The sequence below is a fragment of the Alosa alosa genome, chromosome 7, assembly GCF_017589495.1.
Source record: "Alosa alosa isolate M-15738 ecotype Scorff River chromosome 7, AALO_Geno_1.1, whole genome shotgun sequence".
NCBI classification, from domain to species: Eukaryota; Metazoa; Chordata; class Actinopteri; order Clupeiformes; family Clupeidae; genus Alosa; species Alosa alosa.
The window spans coordinates 17,666,044-17,688,854 of record NC_063195.1 but is presented as its reverse complement, the minus strand read 5'-3'; the positions used below and the strand labels follow the sequence as shown (position 1 = coordinate 17,688,854).

General features: G+C 41.6%; 1 protein-coding gene across 1 annotated transcript; it reads right to left on the bottom strand.

Annotated features, from left to right (window-relative positions):
• Window positions 1–4,249: 4,249 nt before the first annotated feature.
• On the bottom strand, window positions 4,250–11,657 carry LOC125297014. Its single transcript, XM_048247145.1, has 7 exons — window positions 11,501–11,657; window positions 11,006–11,189; window positions 9,094–9,450; window positions 7,526–7,552; window positions 7,024–7,401; window positions 6,062–6,454; window positions 4,250–5,810 (listed from the first exon to the last, which is right to left on the bottom strand). The coding sequence occupies exons 1-7, from the start codon at window positions 11,507–11,509 to the stop codon at window positions 4,927–4,929; spliced, it is 2,232 nt and encodes a 743-aa protein (XP_048103102.1). The 5' UTR covers window positions 11,510–11,657; the 3' UTR covers window positions 4,250–4,926.
• Between the last annotated feature and the right edge of the window lie 11,154 nt (window positions 11,658–22,811).

The following is a 22,811-nucleotide window of genomic DNA, read 5'->3' as shown; positions in this document are numbered from 1 at the left end:
AGTTTCTGTAGCAGGTGAAATGGTACCGCGTTTCAATGGCCACCAAATCCTTGCCTCGAATATCTACTAGCAGAGCCTCATCTTGTTTCTTTTCAGCTGCTAGAAGCAACTTTCCTGCAGAGGGTGTATGACACAGCATCAGAGTTTTTCCTTTATTCTTTTTCTGCTCCACCACTCAGTTCTGTATTTGTAAGTTCTGACGTATGACGTTCTGACGTCAGTTCTGACGTTTGCAAATGACGCACTGGATGGGAAGCAGGTGTGGAGTTGCCACTGGTGTGTGTCCTTGAAGCCCTTGTCTTTGCTGGAGTTTCCTCAACGACCTCAGTCCCTCTTTCCCCCTCTAGCACTGTAAACAGCAAGCAGAATACAACTTTTGGATTTAGGGTTGAACTTGATTTAAGGCTGGACTCTGGACTCCCCTTCACTGTTACTGATTGAGGAAATAAGCATTCAGCCATCTTTATATTTTTTGGTACAGAAAATGCATCAGAAGAATAAATAAAAAGTCACACTTAATTTGGATAGTATGCCAACAGACAAACTGCACATGCTCATATTATCAAACTATCTCCTCACACTCTGTAAAGTGCAATGTATTGTTAAGGCTAAGGTTAGTAGTTGGAGTTACATACTAGATGGACGGTCATCAGTCTCTGTGGAGTCACCCTTGTCCTCTTCTCCATCGAAATCCTCTTCCACTTAAAACATCAGAAGCAAAATGTAATTTAAACCAGAAACACCTCACATATGAAGGGAGGGTGGACATGCATGGCTCTTGAAGCAGTCCTCTCTATCAACCACGTTTTCAGTCAGACTACTTGGACAACCTATCTTACAATTTTAACATATGATATCATATACACTGCTCAAAAAAATAAAGGGATCACTTCAATAACACATTGGATCAGTACTTTGCAATGTTTGGTATTGAAGTGAAACTGTTTTGAAGCGATTGTTTGATTTTGCAGGAACTGTCAGACATTCTGTTTGCGAAAGGAGAAAAGAGTGGAAGGTTTTTAGAAATGTGTTTTAGCAATTGTGAAAAACTGTAAGTGTTCCCTTTTTTGAGCAGTGTAGGCTACTGCAATAAACTAGGTTTAAAACACTCATTCGTGTCCCGTTTCAGAACTGCATTCATGCTCATGTTGTTAGCTATCTGTACTGACCTGGTCCCATCAAAGCCTCATCATATCTATTATCCTCATCTTCCTCCTGTAGCAGACACAATTCAAACACATTCATTATCTCTGTCAGGTACTCAGGACAGAGATGAAGTTATCTGAAAGTTGCACTAAAGATTTGCTCTCAGGGGCCCCCTACAGTTGAGAAGTTAAAATAATGTAAATAAACAAGATACTGTAGAGGTTTTGTGTTTTTGAATGACCCCATAGTAGCTTTTGGACTGTGAGACAAAGCAGTTCTTTCATTTTCCTTTCCCACATACAAAGACCATCGGCAATAAACACACTGTTGTGGTTTGAATGGTGGTAAATAATGTATATGCGTAATTAACTTTTTCTTACAGCTCCCACACACAGTTGCGTTCTGCCAATGCATGCCAGTGGGTGTTCCCGACGGTAGCTATGCAAATGACTTGAAGTATAATCGTAATTTGATTGGCTGGTGCCGTCTGTTGTTGTCCGCCGGTGCAGCAAAAGTTGAACTTTTCGACGCGAGTGACGGAGCAACACGACGCAACGGACCCACAATTCAGTTCGGCAACGGATGACGTAAGCCCATGTAAAGTGGACGGGATGTGTCTCCAGCACTGCACCGCACGCAGCTGTGTGTGGGAGTCGTTAGTCTTTCTGAAAGTATTCTTGTCAAGAGAATTCATAAGTATGACGATTTTAAGACCTAAAATAAACACAACCCCCACCAAAATGTTTGCCATCTGTAATCTTTATTTATAAAAATGAAAAACACGTTTTAACAAGTGTACTGGAATACATGTGCATGTTGAATTGAAACAGCTCTGAAACGGGGTGAAGTAATATATGTAATATGGAAGTAATACAATTCATTTGATTTTCTCTTTAATTACATTAAATCCATCATCAGTGATGACCGCCTTAAAAAACACCATCAACATGATGACCTTGACTAGTTCATATACTAAAAATATTACTACTCAATTGGTATTGAAACAGAATGATTAAAGTCAAAAACATTTCAACTCTGTGGAGCCAAGTATGTATTTTTTTTTTTAAATCAAAATTGTATAAAAACTGCAAAATGTATCAAACTGCGTGTACAATATATTAAAGTAAAGCAAAATAAAATAGCACTAGTAGTTAAAGCATCTTGTTTGTATATTTCTTTTTAAAAATACAAATACAAAAGTACTTTTTTTTGGGTGGTGGGGAGTTGGGGGTTGTGCAATTATGTCTCATGTTGCATAGTGCATACACATCTAACATTATATTTTCATAAAATACAAAACATAGATCTATAGGTTAGTGCTTACACAAATATGCAAGCTTTGTATACAAATATCTGCTTTGGTAAAACATACAGCGTAAAAGGCCAAATTACAGTCCAACAAAATAAAAACATCAAATTAATAATACAATACAAAACTATATTCTCTATACCTGCATCAGACAGACAAACTGTCCAAACTGACCTCTTGAAGGAGACTCGGAGAGCAACACCAAAGGCACCCACTCCACTTCAGCTGGTTTCCACCAGGTTAAAGTTTAGTAGTTTTGATGAGACACCAGTGTTTCCCACACATTCACTTATTTGTGGCGGCCCACCACAATATCAACATTGACCACCACACAATGATTGTCCAGGTTATACTAAATTGTGCTTAAATCTGGTTAGCGTCATAACCACGCTGCACTAATTTGCTAAAAACAGTTGCATTCAAGTTAATTATGCAAACCTACCACCACAAATAGATTTCAATTCTGTGGGAAACACTGGACACAAAAGGAATATTTGCTTAGTCTTACAATTGCATTCTGCCCAACTGCCTGTACATATCCTGTACACAGAAGTCTTATCACCTTCACCAACAGTTTACTTTCACCAACAGTTCTCAAAATCACTCCATCTTATTAACGTGTCTGATGCCATAGGCTACCTCATTTCTGAAACAGTGACTTTTAGCAGAAACACATTGTGATCAGTCACATATCTTATGTAGTGCAAACACTAATGCATTCTGATGCATTAATGCAAATAGCAGAATCTCAACACAAGGGGTCAGCAAGGTCGCTGGCTGTACACCTTGGACACATGTAAATACCGATGCGTCTCGGCTGATTACTTGTAATAATGTAAATAGGCTCAAAGTGTCTCTGAGGTGTTGGCTCCTAACCGGCAGGAAATATCTGGCAGTCGAGTCAGACTCCCCTGCATTATTTAGCTCTTGAGCCTACTCAACTCAATCCAACTCAACTGGATCCCATGACACAGACTCAGCTGATTGGACTAGCTGGGACTTAAAGGTGCAGAGAGCTAGCCCGCTACTTCCTCCCCCTCCCTCCCGTGCTGCTCCCGTGCAATTGAAACTCTCCTAAACGCGCATTTCGTCTGTGATTTGCTGGAACAGTTTGTTATGTTTTTATGAGCTAGGTTTGCCCAGGTTGTTTTTGTTGCCGTTTTTGGAGCCTGGGCTGTCCACAGAGATCACGTTTTTTTTTTTGTGTATTCAGGACACAGACAGCTAGCGGTTGGTTAGGTGATGTTTACAGTAAGTGACATAACATGTTTTAGCCTAAAAAACGTGTGGCATTGCTTAGAGCACCTTTAAGTGTTGTGATAGGACTCGATATCAATTCTACCATACAAAAGCAAACACTGAATCTTGTAGAAAACAAGATAAACATAAAACAAAATTAAAAATCAATCCTTTTCCCTCCCTCACCCACACCCACTACATATCAGGCACTTGGTGACTCCAGTTCAAACGCAAAGTTTGGCAATGTCTAAATGAGTGCTGCAGATCGACCCGGATTACCTGACCTTTAAGGCTATAATATGAAGGGTTCAGATGCAAAAGCCTCTAAATGCCACCTATGCTAAAAATGAGATAAAGATGGTGAGGGGATGCTCTCCACACATAGTATACGCTAATCAAATAATTTAACTTCTAAACCCACTAAATACCACTCTCTTCCTGGTCTGAAATATCGATTTATAGGCAAAAACCTATAGGAGCCTGAATTTAAATGCTCATTTAAAAGAAAAGTGGTCAGACGGATTTAGAGGGTTTTGCATCTGAACTCTTCATATATTTAATACATTTATGCGGATGATAAGCAATTACCGACTTGCTTCTGAAATCCACAAAATGGCACAAGATCTCATTTTTTCTTGATTCACGGGAAAAAAATCAGATTCAAGAACTATACTACCGTGCAAAGATGGCAACCAAGACAAGTCAACACAACATGTATATATAACCAAGACAAGTCAACACAACATGTGTATATATAACCAAGACAAGTCAACACAACATGTAGCCCTATATGGTAGACAGCTTCCAATGCATCGCAGAATTGGATCTCAAAGCCCATTGTATTATAAAACGTATGATGTTTTTGTTATTGTATTGTGGTCCAAACATTATAGTAACATAACCTCTGTGGTCATTCCCACACTACTACCAGAAAATGGCAAAATTTAACAAAAAACTTTTACCATTTTGTCACATTGCATGCTATGAATTGTGTCCATTCGCAGCCCTCTCAAAATAACTTTTATTACCTATAATATCATATTATATGACCTCATATTGTGCCCATGATTATGTCTATTCATGGGTTTCATCAGGTCCTTTTCCACAGGTGTATAAAATCAAGCACCTAGATTATGAATGCAGACTGCATGTTGCTTGATTAATATCCCTGTGGAAAAGGACCTGATGAAACCCATGACTATACTATTAAGTTTCTTTCTTTCTAAGTCTGATTAGATCTTTTGTTTTTTCTCACAGGAAGGAGAAGCTCTTCCCACAGTCTTGAGCGGTCGTCCTCTCTTTTTCTTTTGACCTTGCAGGGGAACCGCAGCTGAAGGCCCTGGAGCCTGAGGGGGAACCGCAGCTGAAGGCCCTGCACCTCCTGGAGCCTGAGGGGGAACCGCAGCTGAAGGCCCTGCACCCCCTGGAGCCTGAGGACCTAAGGGGGCAGCAGTAGGGGAGGGGGGCTGCTGCTGCTGAGGAGCGCCCAGGAGGAGAGAGGAGCCCTGGGGTAGCATGGGGGAAGACGAGGAGGGTGGTGGTGGTGGTGCAGGTGCAGTAGAGTGGGTAGGGTGCAGTGCAGCTGGGGGTGGTGAAGTGGGGTTTGGTGTGACAGTGGTGCAGCTGGAGGAACCAAATATGGTGCTGCTGCCGGTCACAACTGACCAACCTAACGTTTGCACTGCATCGACACGAGCAGCTTCCTCAGGTTCACCAGTGCCGTGACACTCATGCCAGGGCCCCAGGGAAGCTCGTCCAGCTCCTAGTCGCTCGGCCGACTTCCTCTTCCTGTCCTGCTCCAGATGATGAGCTTTCTGGACCTCCACCAGGTCCACCAGCGCCGCCCGCACCTCCTGCAAAGCCGTCAGGCACGACCGCTGGACCTCCAGGCTGGCCGTCTGGACGCGGAGTGCCTCGGTCAGCAGGCGGTTGCCCTCCTCTTGCTTGCTCAGGAGCGTCTGAAGGGTCGCCGAGGATGGAGGGAGAAGAGGAGGAAGAGATGGAGGAGGAGAAGGAGGAGGAGAAAGAGGAGCTTGGAGGTCCAGCAGCAGGTGTTCTGTATTGGAGCTGTCCGAGTGGAACTCGTCAGTCCGCAACGGGTCATCAGGAAACATCCCTACATTGGAAAAAAAAAACAACCAAACTAAATATACAATAATTACCTTTAATGTATTGGTGATGAACTAGGGCATTCATACACATAATCCAGGATCATGGGATTAAGTCATGCGCTACATAAATCCATGCTTAGCCTTAGTCACCTTTTGCTACATAAATCAGTGGAAATAACTTATGCTAATATCTAGCAGAATTTTCTTTTTTCCTCTGAAATAGAAGTTTATATTAAAACTGAACAACTCCACCCACCGCTGCAGTCACTAGGCATCCCCGTCGCCCCGGCGATGGCCATCTTCATCCGGCGGGCGATCCTCTCCTCCAGCGGCGTGAGCTGGGGAGACCCCTGCTGCTGCACGCCAACCCCACCTCCACCCCGGCCGTCCGATGCCCAGACGGGCGCCAGCTTGGCCTTCAGCTGGTTCTTCAGGTTGTTCCACTTCTTGCGCACCTCCTCCACGTCCCGTGGCCTGGCTCCTGGCGTGGTGGTGGCGGCGTTGAGCTTGGCCGTGACCTGTGTCCAAACCGGGACGCTGCTGCCGCGCGGCAGGAGTTGGTTGCGCTCGCCAAACAGCGCCTCCCAGTGGTGGAGGATCTCCGTGTAGAGAAGGTCCTCCTCCTCTTTGGAGAAACGCCAACTGGAGGCTGGAGATTGGAGGTTTTAGGGAAAGGAGAGATCAGGAAAGGGGCGTTACTGAGGTTTTTTCTCATTTTTGTCTATTCAAACATTAGAAAATGTGCCTTATTTACAGTTGAGACATGTTTTAAATACTTCCTATGTGTCCTGCACCATTTCACCAAGTCAGATTCCTTATTTTGTCCTTGGAAATTCTGATTCTGATGTCGACTGCAAGGCATGATGACTTCAATCAGATCAGTGTAGTAATTTCTAAATATGTCTGAAACTTTGTCCATCTCTATTCAGACAAATCAAGCACTGCTACTTTTGTCATAGCTCTCGAGTTGATTCTTTCAAAATATGATATTCTGTTTCAGGTGGTGTCAGTGCTGAATAAAAATAGTGATTTCCACAGTGAAAACTACATTATTAAAAGCTTGGTCAGGTCTCACCTACAATGCCTTTGTGAACCACCAGGGGGCCACAGGCCCTTGTTGTACTTAGAACCCAAATGTTTTGACAGTGGGGCTTTTATTTGGACAAAGGCAAGCAAATGCCTAAAAGCAAAAGCAAACCAGCAGGACGGGATACTCACTGGCCCCCATCCCGGTCCTGCCCTCAGCTGCATCCTGCTTCATCCTGGACACGATCCTCTGCTTCAGCAGGCTGAGGTCCTCTCCGTCGGCCCTCCCATGCTCTCCAGTGGGCTCCAGACCCCCCGACTGCACGGCTTTCGCGTGGAGCTTCTGCTTCTTGAGGTGGCCCCACTTCTTCCGCACGTCCTCCCCGTCGCGGGCCACGATCGACCCGGAGCTGGCGTTCATCTTGGCGGCGATGCGGTTCCAGATGGCGGTGCGGCCGCCGCGAGGTAGGAGGTTGTGGCGCTCGCCGAAAAGCTCCTCCCAGTGACGAAGGACCTCCTTGTATAAAATCTCCTCTTCGTCTTTGCTGAAGCGCTTGTTGTAGGCCTGGCCTAGAGAACATGGCACGAGTCAAGTACTGGGGCAGTGAGCATTTGACATTGTGAATAAGTAGATCATAAATAAAGGCACATAAAGCAAGCGTTGACCTCATTTTAATAAAGAGAAACAACTTACATGTTTTGTCATGGTCTTGTGGCATTTCTAAAAAGAGAGGGAGGGAGGGGGGTACAGCGTATAATTAGTGTAGTAATTATAATTAATTAACGTAGTACTTAGTGAGCCAGTTTCAATAAATAAATTCATCATCTCCAAACAATCACTAAAGTAATTACAGTTTGACTCCAAGGTGAGATGATAAAAGAATGATAAAATGTAGAAAGTAGGGTGACCAGATGAGATCTGAAATTCGGGACGCTTTTTTTTTTTTTCGCGGGGTTGTAGGCCTACATAGACTATTATAAAAGATAATGAATTTTCAAACCTGTACCAAAACACATTTTTATTCAAACATCAAGTCTGCCTCAAAATACAACAGAGAAATCATGAACTCAAAATGTCATTGTGGGGAAAAAAATCAATGCGTAACAGTGCAAATCAGACCTTTCAGAATAAGGATAATAGCCTAACGTGTTGGTCTTTACTCTCGCGGTGTTGGCACAGTGTAACTTGCTGCTAGCATGTAGTCTAATATCTGCCTCCCCTCCATGAGAAACACCAAACTCTCTTCTACACTTTGCAGAATGCTTTCATCTGGTCGCTTAAGGCTTTGTCAATCCACGGGTACCTCCCCACCCACTCCTCCCGGTACCTGCCTAGGCGCTTTTGCTTTTTAGCGGCGTGTTGGGGTTCCGGTACATCAGCCATGTCAAGGAATGAATAAAAATTAGCTAAAATCAGTGCATATTCGCGCCTAATTATAAAACGTCAAAAAAGAAACAAAGTAGACGAGGCTGCATCCGATTCCAGACACTTAGCAATAGCTGCCGTCGGGGGATGCATGCAGTCGACTCAAACCTCTCTACGGACAGTTTTTAATGTTTATCAGAAAATAACTACTCAGTATTCTGATTGAGTATAATTTTCGGGACAATTAGGGCCGGATTCGGGATTCGGGATAAACGCTTAGATTTCGGGACTGTCCCGAATTGCTCAGGACGTCTGGTCACCCTAGTAGAAAGCCATCTAAAAATATGCAAATACTATAGGAACTGCATCCGTCAATCTAATTACAATAAGAACCAAGTTATGATCTGCATCAGTCTAGCTAACTATGATAAGAACCCAGTTATGATCTGCATCAGTCTAGCTATCCATGATAAGAACCCAGTTATGATCTGCATCAGTCTAGCTATCCATGATAAGAACCCAGTTATGATCTGCAAAGAAAATGACTAAACTACTTTAGATTGCTCACCCTCAACTTGGCCAGCTACTTTGAAGCTTTCCATATTTGACACCTCAAGGCTATAAACATACTAACAACCACTTGCTAGCGAATTATATATGCAATCTGTTTGGCATCATTCTCTGAAGCACAATAAACAAGGCTGTATGTGAACCCCTTTTATGTGGTGTTGCAAACAAAATCTGTATCTGACCATCTTGAAGACCCAATTCAGAGCTTTAGTGTACACAGCAAACAAGGGTAAAAAAACAAAACTACTGCAAGCATTGGTAGAAAACACACAACAAAAAAAAGATAATTTTACATTCTAATTCTATAGGCCGTCTCTCGCGCTTACCGTCGACCTCATGTCCGGCGTCTCTTCCAGTGGTCGTCTCCTTCATCTTCATGGCCACTTCTGCCTCCAACTCACTGAGGCCTGCCCCAGGCTTCTCCTCCTCCTCTCCCGAGGCATTAATGACCGCCAGCTTGGCTCTCAGCTGGTTCTTGAAGTAGCACCACTTCCTGCGGACCTCTTCCCCGTCTCGCACCACCCCGGACGACGCCTGGACGGCGGCGGCCACCTCGTTCCAAACGGAACCTCGGCCCACCCTGGGGAGCAGGTTGCTGCGCTGGCCAAAGAGCTCGTCCCAGTGACTGAGCACCTCCCTCCACAGTATCGACGACTCCTCGCGGCTAAAACGCTTTTTGTGTGCTAGCAACGGGATATGGGGTCCATTAAGTGGGGAGAACACACAAACACACGTACACAAATACAAACAAACAAACACACGCACAAACACACACAGGACAATGTTTCTTTTTCTTAGTGTCTTCATGTAAGCAAACTGATAGGCCTTAGACATTAATGTCAGTGATCCATGCCATGCCTTATCGAATTGGTATTGAAAGAGATGCAATTCTGCTTATTATAAGTCCACATATCATAAAACTGAGTTTGGAGCCATAATATTAAACAAAAAGAACTATATTATGTTGCTTTAAGAATACATAAATAATCTTAATCTATAAAAAAATGAATTATTGGATACATCTTAAAAAGAGCAAACCTGACTATGTTAGACAATTAAAAACAAGAGATAACATTTTCTTTTAGATAGATAGATAGATAGATAGATAGATAGATAGATAGATACTTTATTGATCCCCAAGGGGAAATTCAACGTTTAAAATGTCCAAAAAGAAAACAAATGAGCAATAAAACAATTGACCATCAACATCATTTGACTGTGTGTGGCCTGAAGGCTTGGTGAAATGTGTCACCCATTCGACACTAAATTGGAAAAACATTCAGTAATATTGATTTGCTTTGTCAGCGAATCAGGGAAGTCAGAGAGAAGTGGCAAATAGTTCAACCTGCTTCAAACAAAGTGCTTGTAAGTTATGTACAGTAACGTTACATGCCATATCCGCATAATGGCACAGTTACTTTCTGAAATTTGTTTTTATAATCTTTGCTGTTGGACCTCAAATAGTAATTTTGTAATTTAAAAATAGCAATTATTCAATTTAATGAAATGACTCCCATCTCAATTTGAGTCTCGATTCTTTTCCTTTATTTTTTTTTATTGTAGGTGCACAAATCCTACAAGTCACAAATCAGGAGACTCATAAGCTCACAGTTTTGCTACAGTTGCTGTAGTGCCCATGCAGTGTTTCCCATACATTGACTTATTTGTGGCGGCCCACCACAATATCAACATTGACCACCACACAATGATTGTCCAGGTTATACTAAATTGTGCTTAAATCTGGTTAGCATCATAACCACACTGTGCTAATTTGTTAAAAACTGTTGCATTCAAGTTAATTCCGCAAACCTACCACCACAAATAGAATTTAATTATGTGGGAAACACGGCCATGTCTTCCCTTCTTGGGTATCTTACTATGCTTCGCACCATATTCTATGAAACTATACCCAAAGTGTGAGTGTAATCATAAATTGTATTGCATGGGATTTGTGTCATTGTAATGAAGGATTTGAGAAAGTGGGCCTTGTGTTAGTTAGTTAGTTAGATAGATAGATAGATACTTTATTGATCCCTAGGGGAAATTCAAGTGTGATGCAGGTGTGTGAATGTGTTTTGTACTGTAGCAGAACTGTAAGCATACAGTTAATGTGTGACTTCTAGAATTAGGACAATGCACATGAATAAGTTGAGAAGTTGTAGCTGTTGTGTTTTCTAGAACTTTCACTGATCTGTTCAGTCAAAAGACAACCGGTCGCGCTCTCTTTAGGCTACTCACTGTGCGCGGGATCCAATATGTTGTCCACATCCACCTCCTCTTCTTTTAGGTTTTCTACTTTAATTACTTCCACCTTAATTTCCTGCATTTCTCGACCATCAATGTTAGGTTTGTCCTCCAACGGTTCCAAAGGGTCCGGTTCAATCTTACAAGTGGGCGTAACAACTGGTTTGCAGTCCAACTCCTGTGGAAAAAATTACAAGACAGACTAAACAATAGGCTACCCAGTTCCAAATTATAACCCAGTATGGTCGATTAACATTAGCGCTTATCTAACCACCTCGATACATTAGTTTCCATTGCATTGATAAAGGCAACTAACTTGAACAACAAAGTTACATTAGGCTATTTTCTGATAGTTAGCCAATAATCCAGACATGCTATCAATGCATAGTTGATGTGGACTGTCTTAGAAGTTAATCGAATCAGAAAAATAGACATATAAGCTACAAAGTGTGTAGACTAACGATACCAAAATAAAGACTAATGACTTACTTCGTCCATTATGACTGGCTGGTGCAGGGAAAGCTCACGTTAGCGAAAATGTAGATCCGAAGGTTACAAGATAGGCTATTAGGTAAGATATTAGTTTAATGTTAAGTTGACTGCAACTAATAACAAGGCAGACATTCCAAAGGAGTTGCAGGAGATATCATTCTCTCCAAATATCCCGCCAGCTGAGATTCTCTGAACTTGTTCTGCTTTCTACCAGCCGCGATAAGGGACAAACATAATTTTAAAACGCGCGACAGGTAAATCATTGAAGGGTGGCGTTTTTTGGTCCCTAGTGTCAAACATAACTAAATAATATTAAAATCTGCAAAGATATGTGGTCTTATTTTTTTCTTCTTCAGAAAATGCTGTTTTATATGAACATACAGAGCATTCGTGACATTCATATTCCTATTTTTCCACAAATTCCAAACAAAGCTCATATCGTGACTGTCCCAAGGACATTTCACAAAGTTAGATTTAGAATAAAAACAATAAAAGGGATGCAATTGTTCCTTATTTAAGTACATACGAATTGATAACACAGATGTCAAACAGATTTTGCCCCAACAAAATATCATGGGGTGTCACTGTCACACTATAATGTAATGTGAGTTATATCTCTCTCTTTCTTTACAATAAATCAAGAAGGCTATTGTCAGCACTCCCAAGTCAGTAGGCCTAACGCTTTTCATTGTCTTTTGGCATGACGCCTTTTACATAAAATGCCCAAAGTGAATGTTTTTTTGTTAATATATTACCATAGGTCTATGCTACCATGTTGCACGTGTGAGTATGTATTACACATGGTGAATCATACACACATAGAACACAGCCTTGGATGCGAAAGCTAAATTTTGACATTCTAAATATCAATAGTAGTCTGAGAAAATAAATCCTGGTTTTAAAGACAACAATAATATGAATGTTGTCTTTATTACTATAAGTAATTGAAATAATTTAATCTAATTATAATGGAGGATATGTTTTTAAATATCTCAATACATTGTTGAATTTGTCTTTTAACAGATATGAGAATAAATTCAAAAGGGGAACTACAAACATTCAGATTGAAGTCCACCATCAAGAAGAGAAAAACTCGGGGAACCCAAGTGCTAAACAATGTTTGGTGGCACGGTGTTTTGTTAAATGTAAATGTTTTGTTTAATGTAAATGTAAATCAGGTTTCTAGGCCAAGTATACTTGCATATACATGGAATTTGGTCTCTGCATTTATCCTGTCTGTGAATTAGTGAACACACAGTGAGGTGAAGCACGCACTAAACCGGAGCAGTGAGCTTGTATTATATTTAAAAAAAAAGTTTTAACAAATGTAAGAGATTACATTGTACTTGACTTCTAAGTGACAATATTTTTGTCGTCATCAGGACATAGTGCAGACCGTTGAACATGTGCAGGAGAGCCTGTTGGCTATTGATTCCTTGGTGTGCTTTCCTTACACTCTGAAAATACAGCACTCAAAGTTCATTCAGTTGTGTTTGTTTAGGCTACTGTACATAGTGCCCTCAACAAATGTGGCGGTTCTTAAACAAGTAATGTAGAATGAAGACTTGTCACTGAGGATGGTGAAATCTGGATCAGTGTACTGAGTGTCATTGTAGTTCTGTACAGTTGGAACTACGCTAGACAAGTAGGCCTATTTAAGCAGCATACTGTATATGACAAGTGAATGTGAAAAGACCTTGATTCTGTCATTTGTGTCGTCCCTGATTGTGTGTGTGTCGAAGGCAAACTATTCTATCCCTGTTTCTTGTTCAGATGTAGATGAGTGCTCGGAGCGGCCTGACATCTGTGGAGCCGGCGGGTCTGCATCTTGCTCCAACACCATCGGCAGCTTTCACTGCACTTGTAATGAGGGCTACATTCCCTGCAAAGGCAAGCAGGCAGTCTTTGTCTTTTAACAAGTGTGGCAAGACAACCAGTAGTATATCATTCTGTTACTTACTTACTTACTAAAATACTAATTTCTGTTCTTTATTGTGTTTTGTCGGTGGTGGTGGTGGTTTTTTCTGCCTGCCGTTGTTTTCAAAAGTTTACAAATTCAAGTATGTGTTGGATGACAGTTGCTTCCTGTCAGTGTTATATGCTGTATTAAATGTTTACAACAAATAATATGACCAGCTGTATTTATGTTTTCAGCCTGGAATGCATCCAGTCCTGAGATCTGTAAGGTAAGTGATGAACCACTTTTAGATGTTGAAATACTGTATACGATGAACACATATTGATGTATGAAGAAGAGTCAGAGTAGTAATATTGGGGGTAGCAATAGAGCATATACACATACAGGTCCCATATCAGAGTAGTAATATTGGGGGTAGCCATAGAGCATATACACATACAGGTCCCATATCAGAGTAGTAATATTGGGGGTAGCCATAGAGCATATACACATTCAGGTCCCATATCAGAGTAGTATTATAGGGGGTAGCCATAGGGAATATATACCACCACACAGGTCCCATATCAGAGTAGTATTATATGGGGTAGCCATAGGGCATATAGAGTACACACACAGGTCCCATATCAAAGTAGTATTATTGGGGGTAGCCATAGGGCATATATACCACCACACAGGTCCCATATCAAAGGGGACGCAGAGAGATTTTTTCATTTCTCATCTCTCCCTCTCCCACTATGTTCCTGTCTGCTTCTATCAGTCCCACTATGTTCCTGTCTGCTCCTCACTATCAGTCCCACTATGTTCCTGTCTGCTCCTCACTATCAGAGACAACAAAGTGCAGTTAGTGTCTAACCAGGAGTGCAACAAAAAAAAAAAGCGTTTGAAGGAAACATTTACGTAGTGCAATGTGAACAGTATAGACAGTGCAGGGTTCAAAGTTAAGTCTGTTTCACATACTGTGTATATGGCATTGTCGTCTGTGTCCCTGTCTACTGTGCAGGCTGCAGCTGAGATGGTAGATGAGATATTTGATAAAGGTCGCCAAGGCCAGGTCCTGCATGCAGATGACCTCTTCAGGTCGACAGAAAGTCTGATAGCTGAGCTGGTCCAGCCTACTGTCCACCATCACGTCACAAACATCATCACCAACAGCACAGGTGTGTATTTGTTCTTGCCACAGAATCGTAGATCAGAATCAGAATCTAGAATCAGAATGAACGATTAGAGGGCTGATGATGATGATGATGCCAGTAGCTGAATTCCCATCCAATGTTTTGATGCGAATTCTAGCATTCACATACATTTTCTGAAAATCTTAGTCAAATAATTAACTCACCATTTATTTTAACAATATCATTGTGCTATATTGTTGGTATGAAAGAATATATTTATTATTAATTTATCTGAGGTGGTGGAACTGCGTTCCTCCCCGGTCCCCCCCACTTTAACCCCTGAGTGTACATGACCCATGCATGTCTCCTGTGGTTCCCTCAGAGGTACACATCGTGAGTGTTGGGCCAAATGCCTCCCGGTCAGGGCTCTCACACCTGACCACCACTGATGTCACTCTGGATATAGACCTCCATGGGATTGCAAAGAACTACAATGGTATGTCCTTTATTATGGAGGGGAGTGGTGCCCCATCGGGGAAAAAAATCTGGAAATATTATGTTGTATTTCTCTTTTTGTTCTTTTCGATTACGATAATAAGGGGGGAAACGGTGGCCTACTGGTTAGCACTTCGGACTTGTAACCGGAGGGTTGCCGGTTCGAACCCCGACCAGTAGGCACGGCTGAAGTGCCCTTGAGCAAGGCACCTAACCCCTCACTACTCCCCGAGCGCCGCTTTTGATGCAGGCAGCTCACTGCGCCAGGATTAGTGTGTGCTTCACCTCACTGTGTGCTGTGTGTGTTTCACTAATTCACGGATTGGGATAAATGCAGAGACCAAATTTCCCTCACGGGATCAAAAGAGTATATATACTTATACATATATATAATAATCTTCACCAAATCAGGGAGAGAGTATGTGCACTATAATACTCTTAAAGTACTTTTACTGTTTTTAGCTGTGCTTAGAACAAATTGGAATCAGTGCTCTTTGAGCATAAAGAACATTATTCTCTGTTTAGTCATCATGACGTCTCAACTGATATCCACAGCCCTACCCAATAGATATCGCCAATCACCTTTGTTTGTGTCCTAGGTTCAGCGTCTGTTGCCCTTGTTGTGTACAACAACATGGAGGAAGTCCTCAATGCCAGCCTTTTCCACTCAGATGACCATACAGTAAAGAACACAATGATGTCCAAAGTAGTATCGGTCATCTCGCCCAAGACCCTGAACAACACACTGCCAAACCCAGTCAACATTACCCTACGCCATCTGACAGTAAGCCTGCCATGCAAATGTGGATTAAAATGTATGTATTGTCTGCATTTAGTACTGAGTGTTCATATTTGAAAAGAGCTTCTTTCATTGGTAGACCACCAACATCCATTGGTGCGATATGTAGGATTGCCACTGTAGGTGCAGCTCTGCCCTTGAGGTTCCAAATAAACTGAAATGGATGCTGGCTGATAAAAGCCGCTGTGAAGATCTTTGCACAACCTGGGATGGTTAGTGTGTGAATAACTCTTGTGTTTCTATACTATCAAAATTAACTTGAAAAGATGATGCCAAAACTAGCTGTCCATAAAACAAGACATGGAAAAGTGATCTGCATATGACATGATCCAACCCAAAGTGAAAACAAAAGATCTACATTAAAAACTGCTGCATGCTGTTGCTTGCATAACGTGTGTGTGTGTGTCAGGCTTTCCAGGATAGGACAACAGAATTGTTTTTATTGCATTTCATTCACTCATTCATTCTTTTGTTCATTCACTCATTAACTCATTTCAGTCTTGTCAAGAAGTTTGATTGGTATTGGTAATGCATAATGTTTCATTTGGCGGTATGGTTCTGTTCTGGGAGCCCCCTGCACTTCCATGTGCAAACATGGAAAGCCTAATACAGAGAGAGCAGCAAGATAAACCCCCCATAGGGTACAGAACAGACCAGACAACTAGACATTGATAAGTCAGATGTGAGGAGGAGATGGGGTGGAGGTGGGTTGCAAAAAGGCTTGCAGAGAAAGCAGCAGAGTAGGCAGGCTACAGCAGATTAAAGGCACACTATGCAGGTTTTTTAGCTTAATATGCACGTTTTTTAGCTTAATTTACTTTCATTTTACTGCTTCAGAGTCATTGGAATGGCTTCCCCGCCTCAGTGTCAGGAAGTATAACGAGTGTAACGAATTGCTTTACTGCATTCAAATACACATACACTCCAGGCACCGGCTAGAAAAAGATAGCGATGGAGTTTCTCAGACATTCGTCATGACAGAGCCAGCGAAAAAGAAGCAAAAACAAAAAAAACAGTAAGGAAATTGCCAATACTGCATAGTTTACCTTTAAAAAGGGCGCCTTGAATGATGTCCACCAATATAAGAGCGAGTGATCAGCTGATCAATCAGCTGGGTAGTCAGCTGAGCAGTTAGCCAAGTTGCTGGGCGTGACTCATACCCATACTGTTTTTTTTTGTAATGTTTGAAGTGGTATTGTGAATAAACTCAAACTCAACTCCGTGGCCTGCCTGAACTAACGCTATGCTCCATTTGTTCATAAATGAAATTAATGAATTAATTCATTTGTTAATTTATACAGCATGGAGCAATTGTCTCATGGATCCAAGAGCTTTTATCTTCCTGTAGCCAAGACAGTTAACTCAGTTAACTCACTAGACAAGTTAGAGCACAATAGTCCTCTCCCCTAACGAGGGTGACTTCAGGCTTTCCAGGACAGGACAACAGAAATTAAATGTTTTCATTGCATTTCATTCATTCATTCATTCATTTATACAGTATAGATAAATTGACATGCTGCATTGTCCAAGAGCTTTTATCTCCCTGTAGCCAAGACAGGTCTCCTCCAGTTCCTGTGTTTCATATGCTGTTTCATCTTTCTCACTCTCTCACTCTGTCACACAGGTGCTGGCTACAGGTTGATTACGGATTCAACTGGAGCTTTCTTGGACCCATGTGCTTCATTCTCACAGTGCGTACTAATATTGTAACCAAACTACATGCAGTTCTCAGGTCAAGAACGGTCCAGTAATATGTATAGTACAGGGGCTGGGTAAAAGAGTAGAATTTAAATGTTTTTTATCTTCTTTATTTTCACCAGGATTTATTATTATTATTATTTTTTGGGGGCTTTTTATGCCTTTAATCAAACAGGACAGTGGAGAACGACAGGAAGTGAGTGGGAGAGAGAGTCGGGTGGGATCCGGAAAAGACCACGGGGCGGGAATCGAACCCGGGTCGCCGGCGCATGGTGCAGGTGCCCCAGCCAGTTGTGCCACAGCTGGGGCTTTCACCAGGATTTTAAAGGATTTAAAAGTGCAACTCATTGTATACCTCATGTTTAGTATTGTTTATCTTCTCATGGACTGTGTAGATGGGAATTGGGTAGTGGGTAAATCTTGTTTAAAGCACATATTCTGACCTAAGAATAATGTAGTGTAATGTAATGTAATGTACAACACTCAGATGTGTTCTCTGGTAAGCTGCTGTCTATTGCATTGTGTGTTTTTTTAAGGGGAACATCATCCTCTTCATCGCTATCCTGATTAATGTCCATCTCACTCTGAAAGAGGCTCGCAGCAATATCTCCAAGCTCAAATACACCAGGTAATAAACACTCTATCTCTCTGTCTTTCTCTCTCTCTCATAAATACTGTACACACACATACTGTGCATATTATGAATACAGTACATACATACTTCATTCTCTCTCTCTCTCTCTCTCTCTCTACACACACACACACACACACACACACACACACACACACACACAGAGAGAGAGACACACACACACACACACACACATGCACACATACACACACACACACACACATTCAGCAATCCCAGGTGGAGCTCACTCTTATTATGGACTCATCCGACCCTCTGCTGCAGGCTGCTTCTGTTTAAAATCATGGCCCAGTTCATCATCCTCGGTTCCCCCTGGATACTGGGCATGTTCCTCTCCAGCAGCAGGGTTCTAGAGGTGCTCTTCCTCCTCTTCACCTCACAGCAGGGCACCTTCATCTTCCTTGTCCACTGCCTGCTCAACGACGAGGTCAGACAGTTCACCACTGCTCATTGCTGTAATGTTCTTTTTCCTATTCAGTATGACAAAAGGGGGTTCATGGTCAGACATAAAATGTTCAATGTTTCTGTAATGCAAATGAAAAATCACAGAATTCCAGCATTATTTGTGAATGGTTTAAATGGTTGAATGGTTTAAAAATGACAACAATTATTGAGAATTCACACAGCACATTCAGTTACATTTGCCCACAGCCAATGACGGTCTTAGCCTTTGCGATATATCTCTTTCCTACATGCTAGAACATCACAGCCATGGTTTGTCTTAAAATTACAGCCATGGTTAAGAATTCACACAGCAAATTCAGTGTGACTTTTGGTCACGTCCATCAGAACAAGCCCTGGCAAGATCCTGTAAGGACTGCTTTTTACAGTGCCCACTGCCTATATGCCCATAGACTGTTTCTGTTTGCCAATAGACTGGCATGGCCTCCACTCCATAACCAGCCGTGCTGATGTACCTTCACTGTGTAGTGCAGTATGTCTGTGATGTCACCGTGTAGTGCAGTATGACCGTGATGTTGTGGTCAAAATTAATCCAAGACAACTGGTGTGAGACTGCAGCTTTATTCACGACGCCGGGAGCATGTTACCCACATGAAATGTCAAAGTAACAAGCCCACACATCTGTGGGTGAAGCCAACTCTTATACCTTACCCCACACCCATGGAAAATCACAAGTTGTCACCCTCCATTAATCACTTAACCATCTGGTATTTTAACAGAGATAAGAAATGTTTACAACCCCACTTAACCATCTGGTGTTTTGACAAAGATAAGAAATATTTATGACCCCCCATCCTGAGGGTTACCCACAATTCGCTGACACAAGGGTTCATTTAACTAAACATTCTAACATAGGAGTTTCCGAAAACACAAGGGTCAGAGTAAGGAGATGACAATTAGATTTCACTACATGTATGTAAGGTATACTAAACATTCAATGAGAGACATATAAAATTTATCCCACAATGTCACCGTGTAGTGCAGTATGCCCCTGATGTACCCTCACCGTGTAGTGCAGTATGTCTATGATGTCACCGTTTAGTGCAGTATGTCTGTGATGTACCCTCACCGTGTAGTGCAGTATGCCCCAGGGCTCGAAATTAACTTTTTTTCTCAGTGTCCCGCAGCTGTCCCGAATTCTACTTGCCACTGTCCCGGACTTAACTACTAGTGTCCCAAATTCAAGTTCTTGTTTTTTTCCCATTCTACATAATAAACAGTAACTTGCATCACTTAATTAACTCGTAAGTTCTGAAGACTTAATTTATTAAACAACTTTTTATTAACATTATCTGCTTATTTTACACAACACTCATTTTCAGAGACTGCTCTTTTGGCTCTTTTTTGAGGTTGCACTAGACGTTCTCATTGTCCGTCGTTTTGACGGACAGGGTTGTAAAACATTCCGTCAATAATCTATTTTCACGTCTTTAATTTCAATGTCAGTTTAGTGTGATGCCATGGTCACAGATCTCATTGAAAACAATAAGTAGCGTGGGAAATTACCACGAAGCTGTCGGATAGGCTACTCTCCGGAATTCATTTTTTCTCAAGAATAGCCTATAGCTTAGAACTGCCAAAGTGAAATGTCAAATGCTAACTTAAATAACTGTTTTCATAGTTAGCAGGCTACCTTGCAACACTATCGTTTTGTCAAATCGCGGTTGCAGTAGCCTAGGCTATTTAGCTCAGCATGATATTGGTGACGTTTTGTCTGTCACCGACAGAAAACACGCAGCGTTTTAGTCAGAGAGGACTGTCATCTCGTTTAGAACACCAGTATAACCTTAGGCCTACTAGCCTGGGTGCCATTCCGAACTTAGTCCCGTCCCACGGGAAGTTCGGTCTGGCATTGCTCCATTGTGGGGCAAGTATGCTCGCCCTAAATCAGGCGGACCAATCAAATCAGGCTTTACGATGATGGACAGGTAAGCAACAGCGCTTGGTCTATCACGTCATCTGAGCACGCTTAGATTAGGCTTATGTTTGAAACAAAAACGCTGTGGCTAGAAGGATACATGGCTTTTAAGACCCCATATGGAAAATTCATATTATTTAATGAGTTTGTATCACTGAAAACGATTATTTCTGAAAACTTTGGCCAAAGTTGAGATGTGGGAAAACTGGTGGTTTCACTTTCATCAAGAGAAAACAGCGCTGTTGCATTGCAACATGTTCCCTCGTTCGTTTGAAATCTCTGATTGACCACCTGTTCGAGGGATTTGCGACAGCCTTTCCCAGCTGTTTAACATGTTTGTAGCATATCACTGTTCAACAGAATTATTTTAAAAACGGAGGGGATATAGGAGCAGAAGGATGGTTCGTGTGTTTTCTTCCTACACCTCACGGTAAGCTATTTTGTTGCTCTGATTGGTTAGGTCTATCCAATTGAGTGCAGAGGCATTCCCCCCCTGTATCGGTTGAAGCACGCCCCATAATTACGTCCCAATGGAGCAGTATCAGACTCATATTCTGACTAGAATTTGAGTATGACAATGTCAGGCTATAGGCCTACACTATCTGCCTTATTCAGGTGGCGGCTATTGTAAATCAAAACGAGGCTACAGGGTACACAAACCGGATTGTTGTGCATTTGGTAGGAGGTGGCGAAAATGCATTAATGATATAGTCAATGTACCCTGTAGCCTCGTTTTGGTTCACACTATGGCCGCCACCTGAATAAGGTGAATAAACAAACTCAGGCTAAATACTAGCCAATTATGCTCAATTAACTTTTTCGGGATCTCAGCAGTCAAATGGAGATGTTAAGCTCATGGAACCACATTGGAATGCAGAATCAGATGGTCCCGAGCGGTACGGCCCATCTGGTCTTTAATCAACCAAAAAGAGCACATATTATCCCGCTGATCAATGAGCTCCTCCTCTACCACTTCTCCTCCTACCATACTTTGAGTAGTACAATATGTAGGCACTCCTATCCTCTAGTACTAGTATTGACAGATGCAGTGGAAGTCCTAGCTATAATCTCCCCTTCACTGTATCTTAAATGTTATTCTTTTGCTGTAGCTGTAGCTTAAATGTTAAAATGCTTAAATGGTGTAATGATGTAAGCCACTTTGGATAAACGCGTCCGCCAAATGTAAATGTATTGTAAATCATATGGAAATGCAGTACTGACGTATGACCACAAGAGTGTAGTGTTTACCTTTCATAAGCACTGTTCTGAGTGACAAAGAGTATAGAATAGGCTACTTCTACATACTCTTCGGAGTGATTAAAATTGAAAATGGATGAAGTAGGCCTAGTAGATATTTGATTTACAGTACATGCTGCATGTATGTTTTATATATCTGGATGATTACCGGTATATGCAAAAATCACATGCAGTGCTCACCATGTAAAAATGTAGGCCTAAGCCTTTAGATATTGTGGGTTTAATGATTTTGATCTTAACCCTAAATTCACTTCCTCATTCATAGTCATGTTTTTATGACACATTATTCCCTTATTGACCCACATCATACACAGGTTATCAGCTAGTAATTCTAACGATACACTGATTTAACAGTTAAAGGTATACTGTAGACCTAATTTTGGAAACTTGTGCTAGTCAAGTAGGATAATGTTTCTGTATTTAACTAACTTGTATCCAAAGTAGGGATGTAACGATTACCGGTATAATGGTAAACGGCGATAAAAATGTTAACGATAATAATTACCGTTTTCATTTCAAACATCATGATTATCACTGTTGATTACCGCGATGTGGAAACCGTGTGTTTAATCCTTCCCAGCTTCATCTGAGCCTGCTTTTGACATACAGTAGGCCTGGTACAATGGAACAAAACTGGTCCCCTACTGATTCTGTTGTCTAATTTATGGTTTTAACTACGATTTTTATTAGGCTACACCTGATTTTAAAAGGCGGAACTTTTTCACCGCAAAATGTGCACTGTATCATGTAGCCACTCTGCGTCTTTTTATGTTCGCGTCCACTTTAAATCCATTCCACTCACGTTATCAGGAGAATACAGTAGCCTAAAGTTTTATTTTGAACTCTTACTTCTCACTCATTGCATCCAAATAACAGAAATAGAAAACTCCAAGTTATGGTAGGGTAAGTTAAGCTATAAGCACATAGCCAATTAAACATGAACACTTTTTGAAACTATTTCAGCTTGTGTAGGCCTATCAGTGCTTTCTGAACATATTGA